The 23,310-nt window shown below is 42.6% G+C and overlaps 1 protein-coding gene across 1 annotated transcript in view; it reads left to right on the forward strand.

The window, feature by feature from the left end:
* pcdh7b (protocadherin 7b) overlaps positions 1-20,933 on the forward strand; it is a 385,942-nt gene extending 365,009 nt beyond the window's left edge. The window contains exon 3 of the mRNA XM_041182788.1: positions 20,880-20,933. Within this exon, the coding sequence (XP_041038722.1) occupies positions 20,880-20,908 (29 nt within the window). The 3' untranslated portion in view covers positions 20,909-20,933. The remainder of the gene's footprint in view (positions 1-20,879) is intronic.
* The last annotated feature ends 2,377 nt before the right edge of the window (positions 20,934-23,310 follow it).

The raw sequence follows: 23,310 nt of genomic DNA on the forward strand, positions 1-23,310 counted from the left end.
AGTAAATACAAAATCAATGCTGAATTAATGAGAAAATCAACCTGAATCAGTGTCAGAGAGAGAGAAAAAACTGAGTGAATCATGCAAAAACAAAATGGTCCCAAGTGCAACAATGAACTCACAGCTCCAGCTCTAGATGAATTGGGAGGCTGATGATGTTGTGGAAGCATTTGAGAAGCTTAACACAATTGCAGAAAGGGTCAGCTACATTCTTTCATGGGCAAGGAGATAAAGGTTTAGATCTTTTCAATAGCTTGGAAATGAATGAGGATGACAGTAAAATCGCAGACAAAATTTGAGAAGTTCAGCACTCATCTCCAGCCAAAATCAAACCATCAGATCCACCAAAATGAACTTCAGAATCTAAGACAGGAACCAGATTAACTTGTTGACAATTTCTCAATGAGATTGAGAAATGTAGCCAGCAAGTGCAAATTCAAAGAGACAGATGAAAAGCTGTTATCAGCTCATTTGGGCTCTGCACACCGTGATGTACAAAAAATACTGATTGGTAAAAAACATCTCACAATATCACAGGCTGTTGCCACTACCAGAGCACATGAAGCCACGAGCAGACAGAAGAAGACGCGAACTACTCGATCAGCTAACCCTCACTTAAGTCAAAAGAAAGGCAGCAGGGCTCATCCAGTGAAACAGCAACAAAAGAATGCACACCAGACAGAGAAAAAGATGTACAAGAGCTGTAGATGATTACATGAGCTCACAGACAGAAGGAAATGTCCTGCAAACGGATCAAAATGTAGAGCTTGCAGAACACCCGATCACTGGGAAAAGATGCAGAACAAAGAAAGAAGATGGCAAAGGAATTACCAGAAACAGAGCAACAGGGTGGATGAGAAGGTAAAGAAAGCAAATCATCTATAGCTTGGAAGATGACTGAGAGTTTAAGGACACAAAGGGCATAGGTATCATAAAACTGTACGAAATGTCTTAATGCAACAGTTCTCAGAGAAAAGAAATTCATGCAATTCTTCAAGTCATGAAGAAGGTGAGAAATAAGCCCACAGCCATAAATCTGGAGCTGAAGTTTGATATCAGCATGCAGAATATCATCATTCTGCTCAGGCTATACCAGAAGATTTTTCGAGAAAATTTGAAAGATGACCTGAAAGTGAGCAATGTCATGCTGACGGCACGTGGTGGAGCTAAGACTCGGCAGCTAGGAATGACCAAATCAAAGGGACACACAAAGGAAAAGACATTAACTATATGTTCTATATCACTGAAATAGATGGTCCTGCTTTCCTGGGGATGAGCAGTTGCGAAGAGCAACAGCTGATCTCAGTAAACTCTGAGATGAAGGAGGCATCATGGAAAGTTGAAGGCAGTACACCCATTGTAAAGCAAACTCATATCAGAAGCAAGAAAGATCTGGGACAAATTTATCCATTATTTACCATCTTACTTTGTTCTGCACATCTTTTCTCAGTGATTGGGCTTTCCACAAGCTCTGTGGTTTGATCTGTGTGCAGGACATTTCCTTCAGTCAGTGAACTCATGTGATCGTCCACAGCTCTTGAACATCTTTCTCTCTGTCTGGTATTCATTCTTTTGTTGTTGTTTCATTGCATAAAGAGTGCTTTCATGAGATGGTTGGATATTTTGAAAATTTTACAGTATCATATAAACTTTGATGTAGCGAAGAAACCGATGATTCATTCACATGAATCCTAAATACACCTAAAAAGAAATCTTGAAACAGAGCTCCAAGAGATGGAAGAAAAGAAAGTGATTGCCAGAGCCACAGGGCCCACAGATTGAGTAAATTCCGTCATTGTGAGAGATAACATGCAAAGCCAAGTAAATGAATTGCAGTTATTGAAATCATGAAGGCCAATATTGAAAGACAGAAAGAACGCTTCACAGGAAAGCAGAGAGCTAATTCAGAAAGTTCAGGCAGCTAAAGAAGATTTCCAGAAACATACCATACTTCAAGATGTAAAGTTAGAACTAGAGAATAAAGTAGCTGATCTGGTAGGACCGAAGGCTGAGCAGGACACAACATAGTGGGCTGAAAGGAGGATATACATGCATGCTGTAGAGTTAGCGGAGGATGCATCCAAGAGGTACATCCTGAACCTCAGGTCAAAACTTCGACAGCACGTGCTTCAAATAGAAGAACTAGGAAAAGAAAAAAATCACAGTGCTGAGTTCAGACAGCAAAGGGGTGAACTGCAGATGCAGCTTAACACAATCACAGTCGGAGAATGATTTACTGGAGATTAATAACAAACTGCAAGAAATGCTGAAGCATTTAAAAGAGGAAGGCAGAATGCAAGAAGCCAAGCAGAGTGGGCACAGTAGGAGACTGAAAAACTGATGAAAACAGGCATATAGAATGGTTGAAGGAGAAATATATGCTGCAGAATTATAATACAGAGCTTGAAGAAAAGTACTGCCAGGCCAAAGACTGGCTGCAGTGTGCTGCTTTAGCTTAGAATAGAGTGATGACTACCAAATCCACGAGATGAAGTCACAACATCCTCCTGCCTGACAATTCTATGAATAATATTTTTGAGAAAAGAAAATAAGCTGTAAAAGGGTGTTGAAGTATCTGGTGTAGTTATAAAAGTCATTGTTAATCTTCTTTAGCCCAGACGTGTTCAGCACCATTCACAACTCCTCAGACACTAAAGCAGTCCATGTCCAAATGCAGCAAAACTTGTACAATATCCAGGTTTGAGCTGACAAGTGGCAAGTAACATTCATGCTACACAAGTGCCAGACAATGACCATCTCCAACAAGAGAGAACCTAACCATCACCCCTTGATATTTAATGGCATTACCATCACTGAATCCCCTACTATCAACATCATGGGGGTTACCATTGACCAGAAATTGAACTGGACAAGCTATATAAATAATGTGACTACAAAAGCAGATCAGAGGCTAGGAATCCTGCAACGAGTAACCCACCTCCTGACTACCCAAATCCTGTCCACTATCTACAAGGCACAAGTCAGGAGTGTGACGGAATACTTCCCACTTGCCTGGATGGGTGCAGCTCCCAGAACACTCAAGAAGCTTGACACTATCCAGGACAAAGCAGTCCACTTAATTGGCGCCCCATTCACAAACATTCATTCCCCCAACCACTGATGCACAGTAGCAGCAGTGTGTACCACCTACAAAATGCACTGCAGGAATTCACCAGGGGCCTTAGACAGCACCTTCCAAACCCACAACCATTTAGAAGGACAAGGGCAGCAGATAGATGGGAACACCACCACCTGGAAGTTTCCCTCCAAGTCACTAACTTGGAATCCTGACTTGGAAATATATTGCAGTTCCTTTACTGCCGCTGGGTCAAAAATCCTGGAATTCCCTTCCTAACAGCACTGTGGGTATACCTACACCACATGGACTGCAGCGGTTCAAGAAGGCAGCTCAGCGCCACCTTCTCAAGGGCAACTAGGGATGGGCAATAAATGCTGGCCTAGCCAGCGAATGAATAAAAAATATATAAAAACAGTTATTGAGATTTGGAAGGAATTATATTTTTTAAAGAGTGATGTTATATTATAATATTCAAAAAGAGTTAGGAATTATATTGTCTTGTGCATATATACATAAGCATCCAAGGTGCCACATCAGTCACTAATGCACTATAGTCTGTGTACCAAACTAACAATGTATCATTCGGCAGTACTTGGTGAGATCTGAGAAAAACATTCTATGTCAACTCCTTTATCTATGTAAAATATTGTGATGATTTTGAACTTTCAGGAACCACAAGACACAACAGCCATGGTGCAGTGTGCCATTGACTGCCTGTACAGTGTTTTGCGGTTGCTGCATGTCAACTTTGCCATGTACTGGAACTGACAGGGAATCCATTCCCTCAATATGTTGCTGTTGTGTGACAATAGACAGTGCATCACGCAGGTCAATGTTCGATATTCTGGCAACAACATTCATTCTGCAGCAGTCTGCTGTGCTAGCTGTATTTCAGCTGTAGTGTGCATAGCATGCATACAATAACAGCCATGCTGTTTCAAGGAATGTGATAGAGCAAACTATAGGTGAGTTGAAGCAGCTATTCTGCTGTCTGGATTACTCTGCAGAGCACTGAAATATTTGACTGAGCAAATCTGTAGATTTCTGGTGGTACTTTGCATGCTACACAACTTTGTCATCATGAGAAAACAGCTTTAGCCACCAACTATCAGTTTAGAAGCAGGAGCACAAGCTAGAGGAGGATATGGAATAGGGGAGTGTGTAAGAAGAAAAAGAAGAGGAAGGGAGGCTGCAACCGAGACAGCACCTTTCTGCCCGAACTGTAAACGACAAACTGATTCAAGTGCAACACCAGTAACCCAAACCCCAATTGTCTATTTACCAACAGTCTGACACCTTATCTTCCCTGTCACTGACCATCACATTGTTCTCCTGTCCACAATCAAAACCAAAAGCCAACATAAACTAGACATTCCAAAACAAATTCATATGAAATCATGCTATGTTGCAAGAAAACATCAGCTAATCATCCTTGTGCATTCCCTTAGAGCCTATCTTCTTTGTGCCTGTGCTTATGCCTGGCTGGCCTACTGGTCCTATGCATTGTTACCCCAGTGTCTGCGGTATGGCTGGTGAAAAGCTGCTTACCTTGGGTGGTGGTGACTGCAGATGACCTTGCAGGATGCCTTTGAGCCGGTCTGGGCCTAGATAACCCAGCTTCAGACTGCACCATCTCAGCATGAGCAGCAACTGTTTCGGCTAGATTACTGATAGGCAACATCAAGGATACTGGTGGAGTAGCAATAGTGAGACATAACTGTTGTTGACCCGAGAGAGAACAGGCTTGTGCTCCATGGAACCACTGCCACACCACTAGGGTGGTGTTGCAGCAATCCCAATAATCTGTTAGAGGACAGATTCCTGAACTGCTGTGTGACCTTCCAAGCGCCTATGAACATTAGTGTTCACAGACATGGCAACACTCCGAGCTTCCACTGCAGCTTTTGGACTTGGGGGGGGGGGAAGCTGATTGTGCTGCAACAGAAACTGAGACATCACCACCAGATGCTACATCACGGGTAGGTCCACAGCACACCTCCACAAGCCCACAACTATGTCACTATGTCATGGTGCTGACCACCACTTCCATACTGGAAAGGATGGGCTCCAAGCTCCATGCAGAGTCTTCTGTCAAGTTGGTGCCAATCTCCTGCATGTCGTTTGACATTAAGTAAAGGCTTTCTAGCAAGCTTGCCACTGTATGTACCAAGCATTTTGTTGTGTACACCCATCAGCTATATTTTTCAGCCTGCCCCAGCAAACTCCTCCTCTGAGTCCTCTGCAGTGCACTGTTGCCCAGTGTTTCACCATGTGCAGATCTCATCTCAATATTATCCTCTAAGTAACATGCGGTGTCAGTATCCGAACTGGTGGATGTGGGTGTGAAATTGAGTGATGGTGCCTTGTCTCCATCATCATTCCATTCTTGGTTTTTCTCCACTACCTGGCCAGCATTACACATCTTGGGTTCTGAAAGGAAAAAGGCAACAGTATAATGTTGTGGTGTGTGGAGAGATGAATGTAATAAATTTATGCTTACACTGTCTGCAGCATTTAAGTCAAAAGAGATTGAGACAGATGAAGTGAGAAGGAGGATTAGTTGTGAGGATACTGGCACCTTGAATGGATTTAACCCACTGCTGGCCATGGCCTCGTTGACGGTCCTTTCTATAATGGCAAGCATCATCACCTCTGTGGAGGTAAGGACATGCAGGCTGCACCTTTTAACCTCCTGTTGGTTTCTGCTGTCTCCAGTTGTGCGCTACCTTCTCCTGCTAGAGAGAGAGAAGGGTGTCAGTGTGTGGCATAAACTAGAGTTGGGTGATGTCGCTATCATATTTCAACAACTGGCATTGTGTATAAACTATGAGGTGTGGGTTTGTGTATGCTAAGTGTGTGAGGGTGAGGTGAAACATATGAATGAGTCTTAAGAGAGATTATTGGTAGATTGATCATTGGGTTGTTGTGATGTTGAGCAGTGGCTGAGACTCATAGTGCAGTTGATAGGACATGGCACTTGTAGAAGCATTCACTGATCTTGGACCTAGACTCTTGACATTTGCCTCCACAGCTATCTGCTCCCACTGCCTTCTCACCTGGTGTCTGGATGGCTTCCTTGCCCCCACCTTCTCCACCAAGACCTCTCGTGCATCAGGGGAAAACCTTAGCGCATGCTCTTTCCCATAGTCACCATTACTTTTTGTTGCACAACACACTATTCCCAATGATGCAATGGTAACGATGTCCTTTCCCTTTAAGAGATGCAGGCTAGTTTTATGCAGTGCAGGCTAGCTTTAACATTATGCTCGCACGTAACATTTTAGGACCCCCTGTTAAGCAAGCAACTGGCGAACAGCATGATTAACCCTGGCTGTAAGCAGAAATCGTGATAACAGGCAGGCAGTATGATCGAATGGGTGTGGAGTAATCATGTAACATGATCCCCACACCCATTTTTGGGGACTACCCAGTTTAGCCCTAAACAAAGTTTAGTCTCACCGCTTCTTCAGCTACTATTAACTCATCATATTGGCAGTGCCCAAATGCCTATCTTACACGTATTTAGATGCTCCACAACTAAATCTTTTTGAGGAGAATACAGGGTTCTTCCGGTTTCCCAGAGTAACTTAAGCTTTTCAATGGGGTTCCAGCTGAAGTGACAGCCGTCAATTGGGAGAACCTCCCGTGGGCGTTCCAGGTATTTGTCTTTAATGTTTGTTAATGTGCTGTCATACCTATTTGCATTGGTATGCACATTTAGAAGACTGTTTTCAGTTTTGAGACCTGAGTTTAAATATAGACTGGAACTGATTGAATAACATCTCTCTGTTCCTTTCATTGAATGCAGCACCATTTTTTGAAATCTTATCTCAATTCCTAGAGGGTACGAGCCCACAAAACAGTATATACTCTTGCTCAGCACTGATTGACATTAATTTGACACTTATTGGTGGGGTAAATCATTGTTATGATATTTCTGATGAGTAACATGTATTTTTTTTAAATGTGTATTAGATCAGAATGAGAAAAGTCAAACATGTTGACTGTTTTGTCCAGAGGATTAAAGCTTTTACTCTTTTTTTCAAGCAAATTTTTTTGGAGGTGGCAGGAAAAATGACTCAGTTTAAAACAAATAACTGTTATTGTGTGCTATTTTTAAGCTAGACGTGTGAAGCTGTTGATACATTTCCTATTCCCTGTATTTCTCAATGCATCAGAAAATTTGTTGACTTTGCAGACAATAATGGTCCAGGCCATTTGGCAGCCCTCTTCTGGGAATGTTAGCTTGGTGACAAAAAAGGGGATGTTTAAATGTCATAGAAAATTATTTACTGAAACAAGAAGCTCTACTTCACTAAAACATTTCGCTTTCACTTTATTATTATTTCCTTTTTTTTACTAGAAGACTGTTTAAAACATGTGAAATTGTACTGTCCAGTTGCCTCACTTACAGTACGCATTGGAATAATCTCAACTAACAGTTGCTAATACCTTAATTTACTGACAATAGGAATATGCAGTTATTGCCAGAAAAATGTGATACCTCTTTCACTTTGAAACTGAGGCCTAGAGATTGTTTGGTGTCATCCATATCTTACAGGTGTAAAAAATGCACCAAAATAATGTCCGTTATGGTGGCCATTCTATGGTCACATTCTGCACTGGATGTGCACTGCCTGCCAGATTGGTACAGGTGAAAAGAAAATGTTCAGGGCTAGTGTCTGAAATAGACATCATGCTTTTTGCATATGCGAATAAGATGTAAAGCCTTTTTGAGGTTGCCTTTGCAAATTTTGTTGGCAATGGACCATCGACCCAAGAATAACGGGCATGTAATTGACAAATGAATTTCAATATATTTAAGTGTGAGGGGGTGCATGTCACTGGGAAGAACTAAGGGGCCACCAGATTTTTGCTACCAAGTCAGGCCGACTTGAGGAGTTTCCCGACTCGTCGGACCCGCCTCAGTAGAAAGACCTCGGAGTGGTGCGATCTTCACTCTGTAGATGAAGAGTGAGGGTTTGTGGGTGCGGGGTTATGGGTGCTGGATGGAGTCAGCCCTGCCATCCCCAGAAGTGGAACATAAGCGGCCATTGAGTCAGCCGAATGCCAAGGTGGGCTGCTTAAAAGGTCTTCCTTGGTTCTCTGGGACATGGTCCCAATTGTATTTTGATATTTTGGACCCTCTAGCCCTCAGCAAAAGGTACTAAAAGCATCTTTGCCAGTGGCACCTGCATACTAAGAAAATATTTTTAAAATAAATTAGTAGAAATGATTATTTTGAATAATTGCCCACCATGGGCAGCTATCCAACACAATTTCTCCTAAAATCTTATTTCTCCAATTGCAAGCAAACTTATGAGACAACATTCTCCACACAAAGTCACTCCCCTGCACCACCCACCTGTCATGGTCCCTTATACCCTCCTTGCCAACTTATGCCAACACATCCTTGACCCTTATACCCTCCATGCCAACTCAATCAATATCCACCGTGGTCAGACCTCAGGAGCCATGTTGAGATGAAATAAAATAAAGTTCTAAAAATCTAATATAGCCTTCACTATATTTAAAAAATCACCCATTTGTGAAAGCCCATTCAAACCTTTTAAATTTCAAGCAGTTAATCCACTTGAAATAAACAAACTTCAATTTGTTTACATCAAAGACAGCTAATCCTTTAATAGCCTCTTAAAGCTGTCAATTAAACTGTGTACTCAGAACCTCCAACTGAGATAATTGTAGCTTTTGGAAATCAGCTAAGCATTCATAAAAGAGCCCGAAGGAAAATGTATACAAACAGCTATTGAAGCTGCTTGAACAGGGGTTATTTTCTAACTCTCACTGACCTACAGCCTGTTTATTCTGTTTTTTTCTGTTTATAAAGGGTTGTGAATTTAAATAACTTCACAGTTATACAGACCTTCAAGTTATCCATAAATTTGTGACACCCACACTGTAACAGCTAAAATGGACTCTGTTTCAGCACTGAGTTCAGATGACCCTGATGTGTTCAAGTTTCCCTTATGCGTGAATTATGTCCTGCCCCTTTTCCCCTACTGACAAAAATTGCATGTCAGGAATTGGGATGGGTTTTCCATATTCAGGTCCTGCCAGCTATTTTGGAAGCTCTGCAGAGTCTCCATGGGGGCTAGTAAGAGGGGCAATGGGAGTAAAATGTACACATTCACAAATTATTAAAAGTGGTGACACAGTTTTATCAAAGCTAAAAAAAATAAGTGCCAGTATTCATTTCTGAAGGTATAAAATTTTAAGAGCTGAGAATTTATGATAAACTGGCATAGAACTTGTGATAGTCCACATTTGGAACATTGTGTACAATTCTGGTTTTCATACAGTTATTATCCAGTTCGGGACCATTAATATTTAAAGAGAAATCCAAACAAAACTATGTCAAAAGATTTCACTTTTCTTTTTAAAAAAAGTACACAATTTATTGCATATAGAACAAATTAAACAAAGAAAATACAATTAAGGCAACAATACTTTATACCACAGATGCTAGGCCCTTAGGTTTATTTCTTACTTCCCCAAGGGAAAAATTTTCGCGGTGTGTGTGTCCGACCTGACTAAGCGTAAAATGACGTGTGATGATGTCAAGCGAGCATCTCAATGTCATTGCGCACTCGCACGATATTTCAGTCAGCAGATGCACGCCAGAGTCGGCAGCACGCCCGCCGACAATTAAAAGGCTTAATAAGGCCATTAAAAGTTAATTGAAATAAAATTTTCACTGCCTATTCAACCTTACGGTTGGCGGACAGGCGAAAACACAAGCAGCCTTTGCACTTTTTTGGAAACCTCATCCATGGGCAGGATAAGGTTTCCATAAGCAAATAGAATAAAAACTTTAATTTTTCAAGAATAACATGCCTCTGACAGAGTCACATGAGCAGAGGAAATGTTTCATTGGCCAGGATTTGTCGGGTGGGGTCAGGGGAGTAGGAGGGAATGGCCGTGGAGCTGACCGCTGCCCGTGATCAGCTCTGCACTGCAATTTCACGCACTTGGGCCAATTAAGGCCCACCCTGCGTGGATTGCGAGTGGTAGCATGAGCGCTACCTGGGCGGGCGGAGGAGGGAGAGCTGGACCTAGCACGTAGTTTGTGCTTGCGTACGAAAGAGCACTTCAATCTCCCTGAGGCACAGAGCTGCCTCAGGGAGATTGAAGTGGTTTTTGAAATAATTATTAAATATGATAAAGATTCAATGAAACATGTCCCCTCATGTGACTGTGTCACATGAGATAGGACATGTTTTTAATTTCAAAAGAAAGTTTTTATTTAATTTGTAATAGCTTTAGGAAACCTCATCTCACTTGTGGATGAGGTTGCCTAAAAAACGTAAAGACCACTTGGCCTTTTCGCCTGCTCACCAACCATTAGATTGGATGGGTGGCATAAAATTAAGGTTAATTACCTGGATAATGGCCTTAATAGGCCTTTCAGTTATCAGCGATCGCACAGCCGGTTCCAGCGCGCGCCCGCCAAACAAAATATCGCACAACTTCACGATGACGTTGGGACGCCCGCCCGCACACCGAATGTAACATTCTGTCAATTCCTTTTTTGTTTCATATATTTTCATCTCCCTGAGGTGGCTGTTTGCCTCAGGGACTTTATATAGCGTGTGCTCGCGTGCATATGCGCAGGTCATGCTTGCCCAGCTCGCACTCCTCCCCCCCACCCCCCACCCACCCGCACAGACAGTGCTCAGCGCTGCCACTCACATTTCACACTGGGCGGGCCTTAATTGGTCTGCCAGCTTGAACTTGCCTTCCAGACCCGATTGCAGGTGTGGTCGGCTTCCTGACCGCTCCCGCCCACCCCCGCCGAGCTTGCACGTCAAGGGCAAAATTCTGCCCCAAGAATTTTTTTATACAACACACCAATCCTAAAGTTATTTACTTCTGTGGGGACCCACCTGTAAGTATGCCACAGACCTCTGGAGAATTTTCCTCAGCTCCAGATATTCCCAGAGATAAAACTTTAATTTATCATCTCTTGTCTGTGGCTTCCTCAGTCCTTTGTTCGGGCTACTTTTCAATATTAAGCTAATCTGCTTGTTGCTTTCTTTGACATAGGGTTCTTTAGGTACCAAGAATATGGGTCTGGAGGTCAGTGTACAGAAGACTTGTGGTTTATGATATTGGACTTGTAACCCAGTGGTTGTAAGTTCAAATTCTGTTTTAGCAGATTTTGAAATTGAACTCAATAAATCTGGTAAGTTATGGGTTAAAAGAGTCTTTACAATTATTGTTATTTAAAAATCAACTAGTTCACTACTGTTCTTCACCTGTTACTCCATCTTGGTCTGACCTAAATTTGACTCAGGCCCAACATTATGTGGCTGAATCGTTATACCTTCTGGGTAAGCAGAAATGGGAAATAAATGACATTTTGCCAGCAACACCTATATCCAGAAAAGGTTAACAAAAACAAAGTTGAAATTGACCTCTTGTTCATCATGTTGAAATAGTATTACATGGCAATAAATACAGCAAATAGAATGCTGGTCATATTGTTGAATCAGCTAATTTCAACTCCCTGAAAGCCAAGCTAGAACTGAGCACCGGCTTAACCAGGCTGCACCCATAGCATTGAAAACAACAAAGCTAATTCTTAGGCTGGGATTGTACACTCTACAGTGAAAAAAGGGTGCTTGCCATTGAACTTGAAGATAGCTGCCCGTAATAACCTAGGAATTTCTGCTAAGCGGATTCTCCTTTTCTGATGGCAACTTAAATCAGGCACCAAGTCAAAAGAATCTGCAAACATGTGGCAGCAGTGATGTCAGCAAGAAGTCTTATTAAAGTATTCTCACAGACAGCAAACCAGAAAGTTAAAAACCCTGAATCATTTAATTTAAATTTGCAGATAGTGAAATAAATAATTGATTGGATTAAGATATAAGGTAATATATTCATATAAAAATTGTGAAAAATATTATTTTAAAAATATGGAATTTTTTTGTCATAGAAAATTTGACATTTCACAAACATATACTTTTCAAAGTCACTGAGAGTATTTAGCAATAATTATGAAGTTTGTATGCTGCTAAAAACCCAGTTACATCTCATTCAACTAGGTGTAATCTTTTCAAGTGTTTTTACAGTGAGACTAATAGCGTAAAAGTGAGGTTTTCGTCAGTGACCTGGATTTTGCCGTAGTAATGACTGTGAAATGGTCAGCTCCACTCTCATTACTCCACTGAAACTAACAATAACTTTGGGACTTTGCATATGCATGGAATAATGCAGAAATCCAGAAGTTGCTGTCAGAGATTCTACGCTGTTCCAGAGAGTGTGATATTGCGGTGCCCCCCCATCACCACAACTCCCCCACCACCCCACAGAATGTAATCACTAAGCAACCAGTGAACACTGTCAAAGGAAAGAAGTCTGGGCACGCATGAAAAAGTAAGGCTTTTCAATCTCAAATATTCAGAAAGAGGTATCTCAATTGTGACCTCATAGACTGGATTGACCTAAAATTATACCCTCGACTTATTCGGTCAGCTGAGTTAGCTGACTCTGCTGAGGTGCAGCAGTTGGTCTAAACTCTTGTGGGAAGGCAGGGAAGAATATTCCACATCAGCTGAAATCACAAATGAGCTTTGATGTAATGTCCTCCCCACAGTCAAGTAGCACACCAACACTTCCTCTCAAAAATCACACATGAAATGCAGATTGACTCTTGGGAGTGGCACAAGATGGAAAGCACTGTTTGTTGTAACTGTGCCCCAGCAAGGGGTCAACATCTTCAGAAAGGAGAATTGGTGAGAATAAATGGATTATTAGTAAAATAATTCAATGGAAACTGCTTACGGTTGTGTGTACCTGAATCATGAGAGTAAAACAAGTTCATGATATTACAAATTCAGTTTATTGTGCAAAGTGTGACTAACGGCCCAAATTAATCCTCTCACATGGCACACTTTCCGTGCTCTTTTGCGGATACATGCATAAATATATTTTATCTATTGCTTAAAATAATTTAATTTAAAAGTTAACTCGGTGGAAGATTAAAATGGGATATCAAAGTAATCTATTACTTGCTTCAGCATCTATAAATATGCAACTAAATCAGATATACAAATGCATAAAGTATACAAAACACACCTATGTTTCTTGTTGAGTGTATTTCAGCACTTAGTATGTCTACATAGGTGTACAAAGGGCTGAAATTCCTCAATTTACACTCGGTTATTAGACTTGTAGTGAGGCAGCACTTACAACCACTCAACATCACTGTTGACGCAGTCCGAAATTCTAGGAACAGAGTCATTAACTTAGAAAGGGCAGGAACCTTTGTCATTTACATGGGAATTCAGAGTGGCCCCATGCCACTGCACTGGGGTAAGAGAGAGTTCACCATTTCAACTCAGGAGTTATGCATGCAATTTTTGTGAAGCCAATTAAGAAAGTGACATTATGCTCCCACTCCTAAATTTGCAGGACCATGCAAGCATATTTTCCACTGGTAGAAAGAAAGAGTAGCTCGGATTTATAAACATGGATATCACCCCAACCGCCTCTTTGAGTGATCCCAGATGGAGGTTTGACTGGTTCCTCCTCACACAAACGCCCAAAGTTGAAAAACTAATTTGTGGATCTGACCAAATGGAGAGCCATCTAAATTCCCGCCCAACTTATCTCTTTGTTATTCCTCCCAGGATTTTTAGGATTCATGAATTGATGGATGTGGTGTACTTATTATTGTGGCAGACCATGCCACAAACTCCACTCCTTAGCCGCTGACTCCATCCCTCTCTCTGACAACTTTCTGAAGCCAAACCAGATTGTTTGCAACCTTGGTGTCATATTTGACCCCAAGTGAAGTTCCAATCACACACCTGCGCCATCACAAACACTGCCAATTTCCATCAACGTAGCATTACCCAATTCTACTTCTGCCTCAGCTCATGCTGCTGGAATCTTTACCCATGCCTTTGTCACCTCTTCATCCTTCACATGTGCTCTGCTTGAAAGCAGGTCCTTGGCTCATCGCCTGCTGATGCTTCATCCTGAGCTGTTTTTTTCTGGCAGTATTTTTGTGGGTGTTGGTTTGCCATTGCCTTGGAAAGAGCAGGGCAAGGAGTCAGGTCCCAAGCCTACCTCAGCTGAAACGAGAATTGAACCTGCGCTGTTGGCATTACTCTGAGCCACATGCTAGTCAGTTTACCAACTGAGATAATCAGCCTTCATTTGTCACCTCTAGACTTCACTATTACAATGCTGTACTGGCTAGCCTCCCATGTTCTACCCTTTGTAAACTTAATGACATTCAAAACTCTGCTGCCCATGTCCTAACTCTCACCAGGTTCTGTTCATCCATACTCCTGCCCTCGTTGATTTGTACTGGCTCCCAATTAAATAACACCTTGATATTAAAACATCTCATCCTTGTTTTCAAATTCCTCCATGCTCTTGCTCCCCTCTCCCCAATCTCTGTCATCTCTTTCAGTACCACATCCATCTCCGCTCCACTAATTCTGACCTCTTGAGCATCTTTGATTTCAACTGATCCACCAAAGCCTTGAGCTACCTGGGCCCTAAGCTCTGGAATTCCATTCCTAAGCCACTCTGCCTTCCCAACTTTGTCTCCACCCTTAAATCATTCCTTAAAACCTACCTTTTTAACTAAGATTTTAGTCATCCCGTTAAATCCATATGTGACTCAATGTCATATTTTACTTTATAATGCTCCTGTGAGGTGCCTTGGGGAGTTTTATTATGTTAAAGGTTCTAAATAAACGCAATTTTTTTGTTGGTTTTCTTGTATTTGATAATTCAGATTGACAATTCAAGCAAACATTCAGGTTCTGCATTTCAGAGTAAACTTTTCACCTTCAGCTGGTCTGTAAACTAGTGGGGTTAACTGCACCCCTTTTCTACAAACCTTCGGAATTTCATTCCACTGAAATCAAATTAATTCAGGTTAATTCTGTAAGGGCAGAATTTTTAGCTTGACGGGCGGGCGCACGCCTGACCCACTTGAGCGTTAAATAAAGCGCATTGATATCAGCCAGGCCTGTTGATGTCAACATGCACTCTTGCAATATTTCATTAGGCAGACACGCCATTAATTAATTGGCCAGTTAAGGCCCTTGAGACACAAATTGTCTCCGACGTTACACAGTCCATGCAATTTTTAGGCCGTCGCATGGGCAAAATGGGCAGGCCACAATTCGCAAAACCTCATCCCGGGCGGTATAAGAGGGGTCAGTGGCTATGTCAAAGTGATTAGTGAGGAGTTCACGATACTACTTGCTGGTTGCTTCTGTGAGCAGGCACAAGGGGTGCAATGCCAACAGGAAGTCCAAGGTGGAAGTGGCTGCAGAAGATGCCAATATCCTGCTGCCAGGGTTTACAAGTGGTGATGCAGCTACCTCAATATGTCTGAGGTGCAATGCCGAAGGCAGCTCCATCTCTCGTGGGAGACAGTGACCTCCATCTGTCAGAAGATTGGGCCTGAGATCAGCCCCGACTGTGTGGGTGGACACGCCATGCCAGTGGCGCTGAAGTTCACAGTGGTCCTTAATTTCTATGCCTCCAGCTCTTTCCAGGGCTCAGTGGAGGAATCTGTGTGGAGTCTCCCAATCAGCTGTCCACAGTTGTGTCAAGCTGGTGACAGACGCTCTGTTCAGGTGTGCATTGACTTTCATTCACCACTGCACGGACGAGGTCAACCAAGCTGAGCGAGCCAGAGGCTTCACAGCAATTGCTGGGTTCCCCCATGTCCAGGGTGCAATCGACAGCACACGTGGCCATCAAGACACCAGCGGGTGATCCAGGTGCCTTTGTCAACAGGAAGGGCTTCCACTCCATGAATGTGCAGATAGTGTGTGACCATAGGACGCAGATTCTGCAAGTCTGTGCAAGGTACTCTCGCAGCTCCCATGATGCATACAACCTGAGACATTCCCAGGTGCCAAGGCTCCACAGTGCTCCAGCCTGACTGGATGGATGGCTGTTGGGTGACAAGGGCTATCCCTGAAAAGGTGGCTCATGACATCTCTCCACCACCTAAGAACAGAGGTTGAGCCGTGGTACAACAGGAGCCATGCCTCCACAGGGCGGTGGTAGAGAGAACCAGAGGTCTTCTCAAGATGGGTTTCCGATGCCTGGACCATTCAGGGGGCAAACTGCAATACCCCCCATAGCAGGTGTCACGGATAGTGGTCACATGCTACGCTCTCCACAACCTGGCACTGGCAAGGGGGGACGCAATGGAGGAAGAAGATCTTGACGCAGCTGCACAGGCAACAGATGGTGAGTCCAGTAGTGAGTCCGAGGACGAGCACAGTGAGCTGAACGCTGAGGGCATAGACGCTGACCTGGGTAACCTCCATGGAGGCAGGGACACGCGGGACGCTTTGACCCAATGCTCCTTCAGCAAGCCCACCAAATAAGAACCACCAACACATGCCAGGGTTGCAGGCTCCATACTCGATCTCTGACAGGACCAGTTCCTTGGTAAACAGCATAAACTATGTGCCTTTGCATTAAAGTTTCAGGAGACACACATCCATCATAACGTCATGACCTACCCTGCACCTACCGAACAAATGAAGTATACAGAGGCCAGGTGCACAAAATTTCACATCATTTACTTGTGAATGTTAAAAGTATCAAAAATTAACATGAACCGGTGTTTTCCATCACATCATTAGAAAATGAAGAAAAATGGGAAAACCAAATATCACCCATGATAAGCTCATGTTGTGCTTAAGTTGCTTTAAGTTTTTGCTTGTCGGTGCTTCGTCTAGGTGCTCCCCCCTCGCTGGCACCGGCATTGGAGACAGCCTGCTCACTCTGCTGTCTTGTTGGCCTTGATGACATCCTCTAACCTGTGGTGCCTGTGCTGGCCCCACCTGGGAGGGAGCGGCCAGTGCCATGGCTGGCATCTCCCCAGTCGCTGCAGCCTCATTAGATGCCACGGTCACTGGCAGAAGGGCAGACGAGCTGCTGCCATTATCTGGAGTGCTCTGAGAGGAGCCCACAGAGACAACAGGCAGCTCATGTGCCAGGCAGCTCATGCGTCAACATCAGGTCGCTTTGGACCTCCCTGCTCATCATTGATGGACAGGCACCTAGTTAGGATACTGGGTGCCCAATCCATTTCCCACACTGACACTAACCAACTGAGGTCATTACCAGTGTGAGGACTTGCAGGTCCGAGCGCATCCCCAGGAACCCCTGATTGACTCCCTGGAGGAACCTTTCCATGAGAGTCGCCACACTCTCCATGCAAGAGGCGTTGCGCTCAGCCATGAGGGTCAATGCAGTGCTTATGCTCCGTAGTGACTCCTCCATAATGGACACCATGGCACGCATTCCCTCATGTATCTCTTCCAGATCCTCCCGCACACCCTGCTGGACATCCAGCTTCTGCTGCCTCATGGATAACTCCAGAGGCACATCATCAGCCATCAACTGAGCATTATCCTGGTCCCCAGCAGTCCTCTGACTCCTGATGCTCTGAGTGCTCTCTGCCTCCGCCTACACCTCAAGCGAATGTGAAGTATCCTCACCAATGTGCACCGATAGACTACACGGTGATGTTATGCCCACCGAGGCGCTGGTATCTGTGCTGGTGCCTGCTTGACAGAGCGGGTGTGACGCAGGTCTGTGGTGAGCATGTTGGTCCTCAGGGGTTAGAGGTGGGCCTTCAGGCTCCTCATAACGAGCGGCTGCTGATGAGCCTAAAAGGGAGAAGGACAATGTCATTAGCTTAAGTCATGAAACTGTCACTGTGCACGGCAATCTTATCTTCCTCTGGCACCCCAACCTCACTGCGGCCGTTTGACCGAGGTGCATGGTGTCTCTCCAGCTCCAGGGCCTCCTGCTTAAACGGATGAGGAGCTGTGGGGGTTCTCCATCATTCCACAACTTCTCTGCATTGTTATGGGATGTTTTCTCCTGGAAGGATAGCGGAGCATTGATTAATCCACCCTCTAACTGCAGAGCCATTGCAGCCTGGCCAATCCCACCTGATGAACACCTCACAGGACTCAGCCGATTCGTGACCCTGGAGCAGCAAGGCACTCAGTCCAAGCAGTCAGGCCTCACCCCCTTGGCTAGATCCTGCCTCATTGACATTTGGCACTCACACTCTAACACCTCTAAGGTCCACGGGGGGAATGGGCAGCTCTTGACTGTTCTGCAAAGTGACCCGTGCCAACACGTTATTCACCCTTCCCGATTGCAGGAGATCATTGAAGTGCTTGCAACACTGGATCCATGTGTGCCTCACCACGTCGTGGCTGCTAACCCTGGATGCCACCTCCTCCCAGGCCTTTTTGGTGAGGTGGTGGGAGGGGCATCCTCCTCCTCCCATCCCTAGGGACAAGTGTTTCTCTCCTCGCTGCCACCTCCTCCAGGATGGCTGCAAGATACTCATCAGAAAAACATGGGGCCGACTGCCCCACCAGCCTGCCCTCCCGCCTGCCGTGTCCACCCGCTACGGTTTCCATTCGCAGCATTTCCGCGTCTATCGGTGGCAGCCATCCAGGGGCTGCCGAGACTGCATTTGAATCAGCTGGGTTGCCACTGGACCCAGTGGACATCATGCCCCCGCCCCTGCCCACCCCTTCATGCTCATTCACAGGCCGCATATCACACTGGGCGGGCCTTAATTGGCCCACCTGTGTAAAATTGCGGAATGGTGCCAATCGCGGGCGGTGGTCGGTTCTTGACCACCCCACGCCTGCCCCCACCGATCCCACACGCCAAAGGTAAAATTCTGCCCTAAGAGTTGAGCGATCCACCCCACCTGATTACTGTCCAACTGGTGATGAGGATAATCAACCATGATTCTGGAAATAAAGCAATATAGGTATAGCTTTCGTACTTATTAATTCAGATCTACTGATTAAATCCAAGCATTGAAACAGGAGAGGGACCAAATACAAGCAGAATTTTTTTTTAGTTTGTTGGTAATCTTTGTTGCATTTTTTTTGCCAACATGTTCAAAGCTATTTTTAAATGTTGATAAATGTTAATGAATGAAACACCTGTCTACAACTAGTCCAGGTAAAATTAAAATGGAAAATGTTGGAAATATATAGCAGTTCTGTTAGCATTTGAAAAAAAATGGCTAATATTTTCTTTAATTTTCATCAGAACTGGCAAAATTCAAATTGATGTTGGATGTCACTCAAAACACTAATCTTGACTAATCTTTTCTGTATGCTATACATTTGTAGCACTTCACATATTTATAAAAACATAATATTCCTTAATTTCTTTTGAACAATAACTACAAATTATTACTTACCCCACAAAAATGCTGCTTGCAGTGAGGCCCTGCTACATCTTATTATGCAGCCAGGTCTGAGTGTGCTGAATCTACCAAATATTTTAGGGCATGGAAATTTACTCCAACTAGGATCTATAACATTAATATAAATGATGCTATTCCAATTGAGGAATTACAGCATTATTATAAATACTGTAAGTGTGTCCCAGTACATATGAGAGAATTATTTATTTAGGACTTACGTGATTGCTATAAATAATTACTACAATTGAACTTTTGTCAGATTAGTGTAGATGAGAATATTCCATTTAAATCTTAGACAGCATGAACTCAGGGCCTAGAAATGGGACATTTCTGGCCGTTGTCCTAATGTAGTGCTTTACTGCAGCAAAAGCTGCTTTGGATTCAGGGCACACTGTACACTTTAACACAGTAACATGTTTTCAGAATTCAACAGCTGTCTTGGGTATCAATAAAGGAAATGGTTGCAAAAATCAACCATTTTCTCTTGATACAAAGATATTTTCAAAATTTAAGCATTACCACATACTACAGTATGAAAAATCCATTATTTTTTTTTGGGGGGGGAGATTATAAATGTATTGTGCATAAAGCAAATTAATCATGCATTAAAATAATGAGAAATGGAGTAATATTACACAAACTCTGCAACATATGTCAGCAGTGACCTAGGAAAGATATAATAGAGAAGACGATAAGTTGATAGTATGCTTGCTGCTGCACTTTAAACAGTCCCATCTTGTGGTGAAATGGAATGAAAAATGACAGTGCTGTAATATGGCTCAGGTGTCTTAGCAGCTTCAGCCATTGATTCTCACAACAGTGACTCCCGTTTAAATTGCTGCTCACCGAAACAAAGTGAGGTTAACTGCTGCAGCCAAAAGAGTCGCACTCAAATAAAAAAATTATCTTTGGAGCAGTCAGTAAAAAATGACAAGTAATTAAAATTAATAAAATGAATTATGAATGAATGATCTAACTTCGTAAAAGTGGCTTAGATCCCACAATCCCAGCAGTTTTGTCAAGATTGTGTCCTTTTGTCCCCTCCAACACCAACTCCACCAGAGTATTTCAGGGAGATGGCACCTAACTATCATGAAGTTGATAGACAGCATCACAGACCTGTACCAGGCCTATACTGAGGAAATCCAGCCTCAGTCATTCTGACTATAAGGTGTTTTCACCTCTCTTCCAGAAGCCATCCACATGTGGTTATTCACAAAAATGAACTTGTGAAATATTTGCCTTATCATACCGTGAAAATTAAATTCTTTGTGTTGAACTGAGTCCGGCCTAAATAATACTACCTGTCTCTCTCTGTGTTGCATTGGTACTGGGAATGGTTCAGGTCAGCTTGCCCACTGCCAACCATCAGGAGATATCAGGTTTCTCATACTCCTGCTGTAGTGATGCCCATAGGGAAAAAGATGTTTTAAGTAATATTGTGATAGAAGGCCATTTTATTTATTTAAATTATATATATGCAACATATACATGTTAATATTTACAGTGAATTTTTTGATGGTTATATTATAGGGGGTAGAATGTCCCCACGATGCAGATAGGAAGCTCTTCTCCTTAATAATGCAGGTCAGCTCTTTTTCTTTTCAACACCCAATCATGACTAAAACTTTTATGCTTTCTTGAATTCATTTAATATGGTTAAATAGAGATGAGGAAGAAATGTATGTTGGCAATCTTATCTCATTAAAGCCAAATGTTCTTGCGCCAATTAATAGTGTTTACTATTTTAACAAGAGGGGTTAACACATTGTGTACACTATATGGGGTAATGCCTCCAGTAACATAATAGTGACAGAGAAATTTGATGCACAAAGACTGGGGTTAACTTTGACTCAGATCACATTGTAAAAGGGGCAATATTGATTCAACTGTGCATTGTGTATTTCTCCATTTACTTAAGTGAAAATCAGAGGAGATGTACAAAGGTTCCTGATCAGATAATACCATTTTATCACCCAAAATCAAAATTGCCCCTATTCGTTAGTCATTCGATAATATCATCAATGGTATTTCTACTCTAAAAATAGTTGAACACTATTAGACCAGGCTTTACTATTGTGTAACTGATTCCAGGACATGGGAGATTAAATGTTATGAGTTATCTGAGGAATTTTCAAATGCTGATGATAAATTTTCAGAAATATGCACACCAAAAAGGGTAAATAGAAAGAGAATTTATAGACCTGAAGGTTATGTTTCATGCTAAAAATAACCACAAGAAAATTCCAACTATAAAGAGGCAGCTCAATTGTGTGTATGTATGTGTTATCAAAAGCTTTTATTACTGCTTTATCTTTCGTTTGAAATGAATAGGGTTCACTACACAGTTTATTTGTGCCGTGCTGATAAAGTAAACTATGACTTTAATCTTTGTATTTTTTTCCAGTTACTATTTAGCTATCCAACTAGCACTATCCAGTCAATATTAAGCGAGCTATTTTATTTATTAATGAAAGCCTTCATGTTGTGGGCTTTACTGCAATGAAAAAAATCAATAGAAATGATTTCCATCTACATGCATTAGCTTCAGCTGGCATTTTTCTTAAAATATAGCTCTAAAAGCTATTAATTAATAGTCAACCGTGTTAGCACATGTACGTGCTCTGGCATTAGCATGTTTTAAGATTAAATTTTATTTGCAACTTGGGAGTCACTGAACAGCACTGAAATATAAATGTTGATTACAATTAATTATCAAGGAAAATGAAGATATAATTAGATATACTTAATTAAAAAGTAATCAACAGAAATTTCAAGCTTAAGGTACGTCAATGAAATCAATTTAAAATGATATTTTTAAGCAGAACCAATCTTATATTGGATTCAGTTTTCAATTTTAATACCCTTCCCAGCTTTGTTGGCTTTTATTTCCTGTTGGGTTTCCCTGCACCATATTTCATTCTATGCCAAAATAAGTAGACAGGTGATGTGCTTCCAATGCTGCTCTAGAGCCAGAATATAGAATGTGACTCATTTTCTAATTTTCTCTTCCTTTCTGTGAGGAAGTATATAAGAAAATGTATAAAAGAAATTACAGAAATATGGAAGAGTGGATCTTGTTTTTTAAAAAAGCACATCAAACTGCTTCCTCCATAGATCATCTACAAGCGACACTGTCATGAACTTTACCTCACCTAGTTAATCATGATAGGGAAAGCTGTGCAGAGTTCCTCTCTGACTGCTGGAGATAATCAAGAAGTACATGACGCTGTCTACCTTCACTTCCACTTCTGTTACTCACAGCTATCTTTCACAGTTGAATTTTCTACAACCTCAGTGGTAATGGAAGCGTTTATCTCAATGTGATAGCATTATTAAAGTGAAAGTAAATCCTTATGGAATCACGGACAAACCTGTGCCCAGGTGATGATATTTTTGGTTATATTCACCAGGTATTTTCTCATGAGGTGTCTCCTGATCAGTTGCCCTAACTTCAGCAGAAGGGTGGCTGAAGTTACAATGGCCAGTTGGAAGAACTTCAGGGAAAATTCCTGATGATTAATTGCAGTAGAATGTCATGCTTGTGCACATAGGACGATAATGATACAGGTAGTTGTTTGTTTCAATAACTCAAATCACCCTTGTGAACCCATATGTGACTAATGTGGTGTTTCTTAAATTGCTTCTGGGTGCTGTGGTGTGGCGCTCCCCCATCGTCGCCAGCTGTGCTGGAGGCAAGTTGCTAACTTTTATGCCTCTTTGCCTGAGATGACTTAGGTGGGCATCCTTAGGTGTTTTGAAGCCATGAGGGCCCTGGCATGGTGGGAGTCTTTTGCACAGTGGCCTGTTGTCACAGCACTCTGAGGCATTTATATTAATGGCAAAGGAGAGACTATCCTCATCCTAAGAGGTGTTCCTGATGCAGCAGCAGCTGCTCATCCACCACCATGAAGTCCATTTGGCCTTCCCTGTTTTCCTGAGAGGAAGCAGAAGCTGGATGTGA

Source organism: Carcharodon carcharias, chromosome 1 (genome assembly GCF_017639515.1).
Source record: "Carcharodon carcharias isolate sCarCar2 chromosome 1, sCarCar2.pri, whole genome shotgun sequence".
Classification (NCBI taxonomy): Eukaryota; Metazoa; Chordata; class Chondrichthyes; order Lamniformes; family Lamnidae; genus Carcharodon; species Carcharodon carcharias.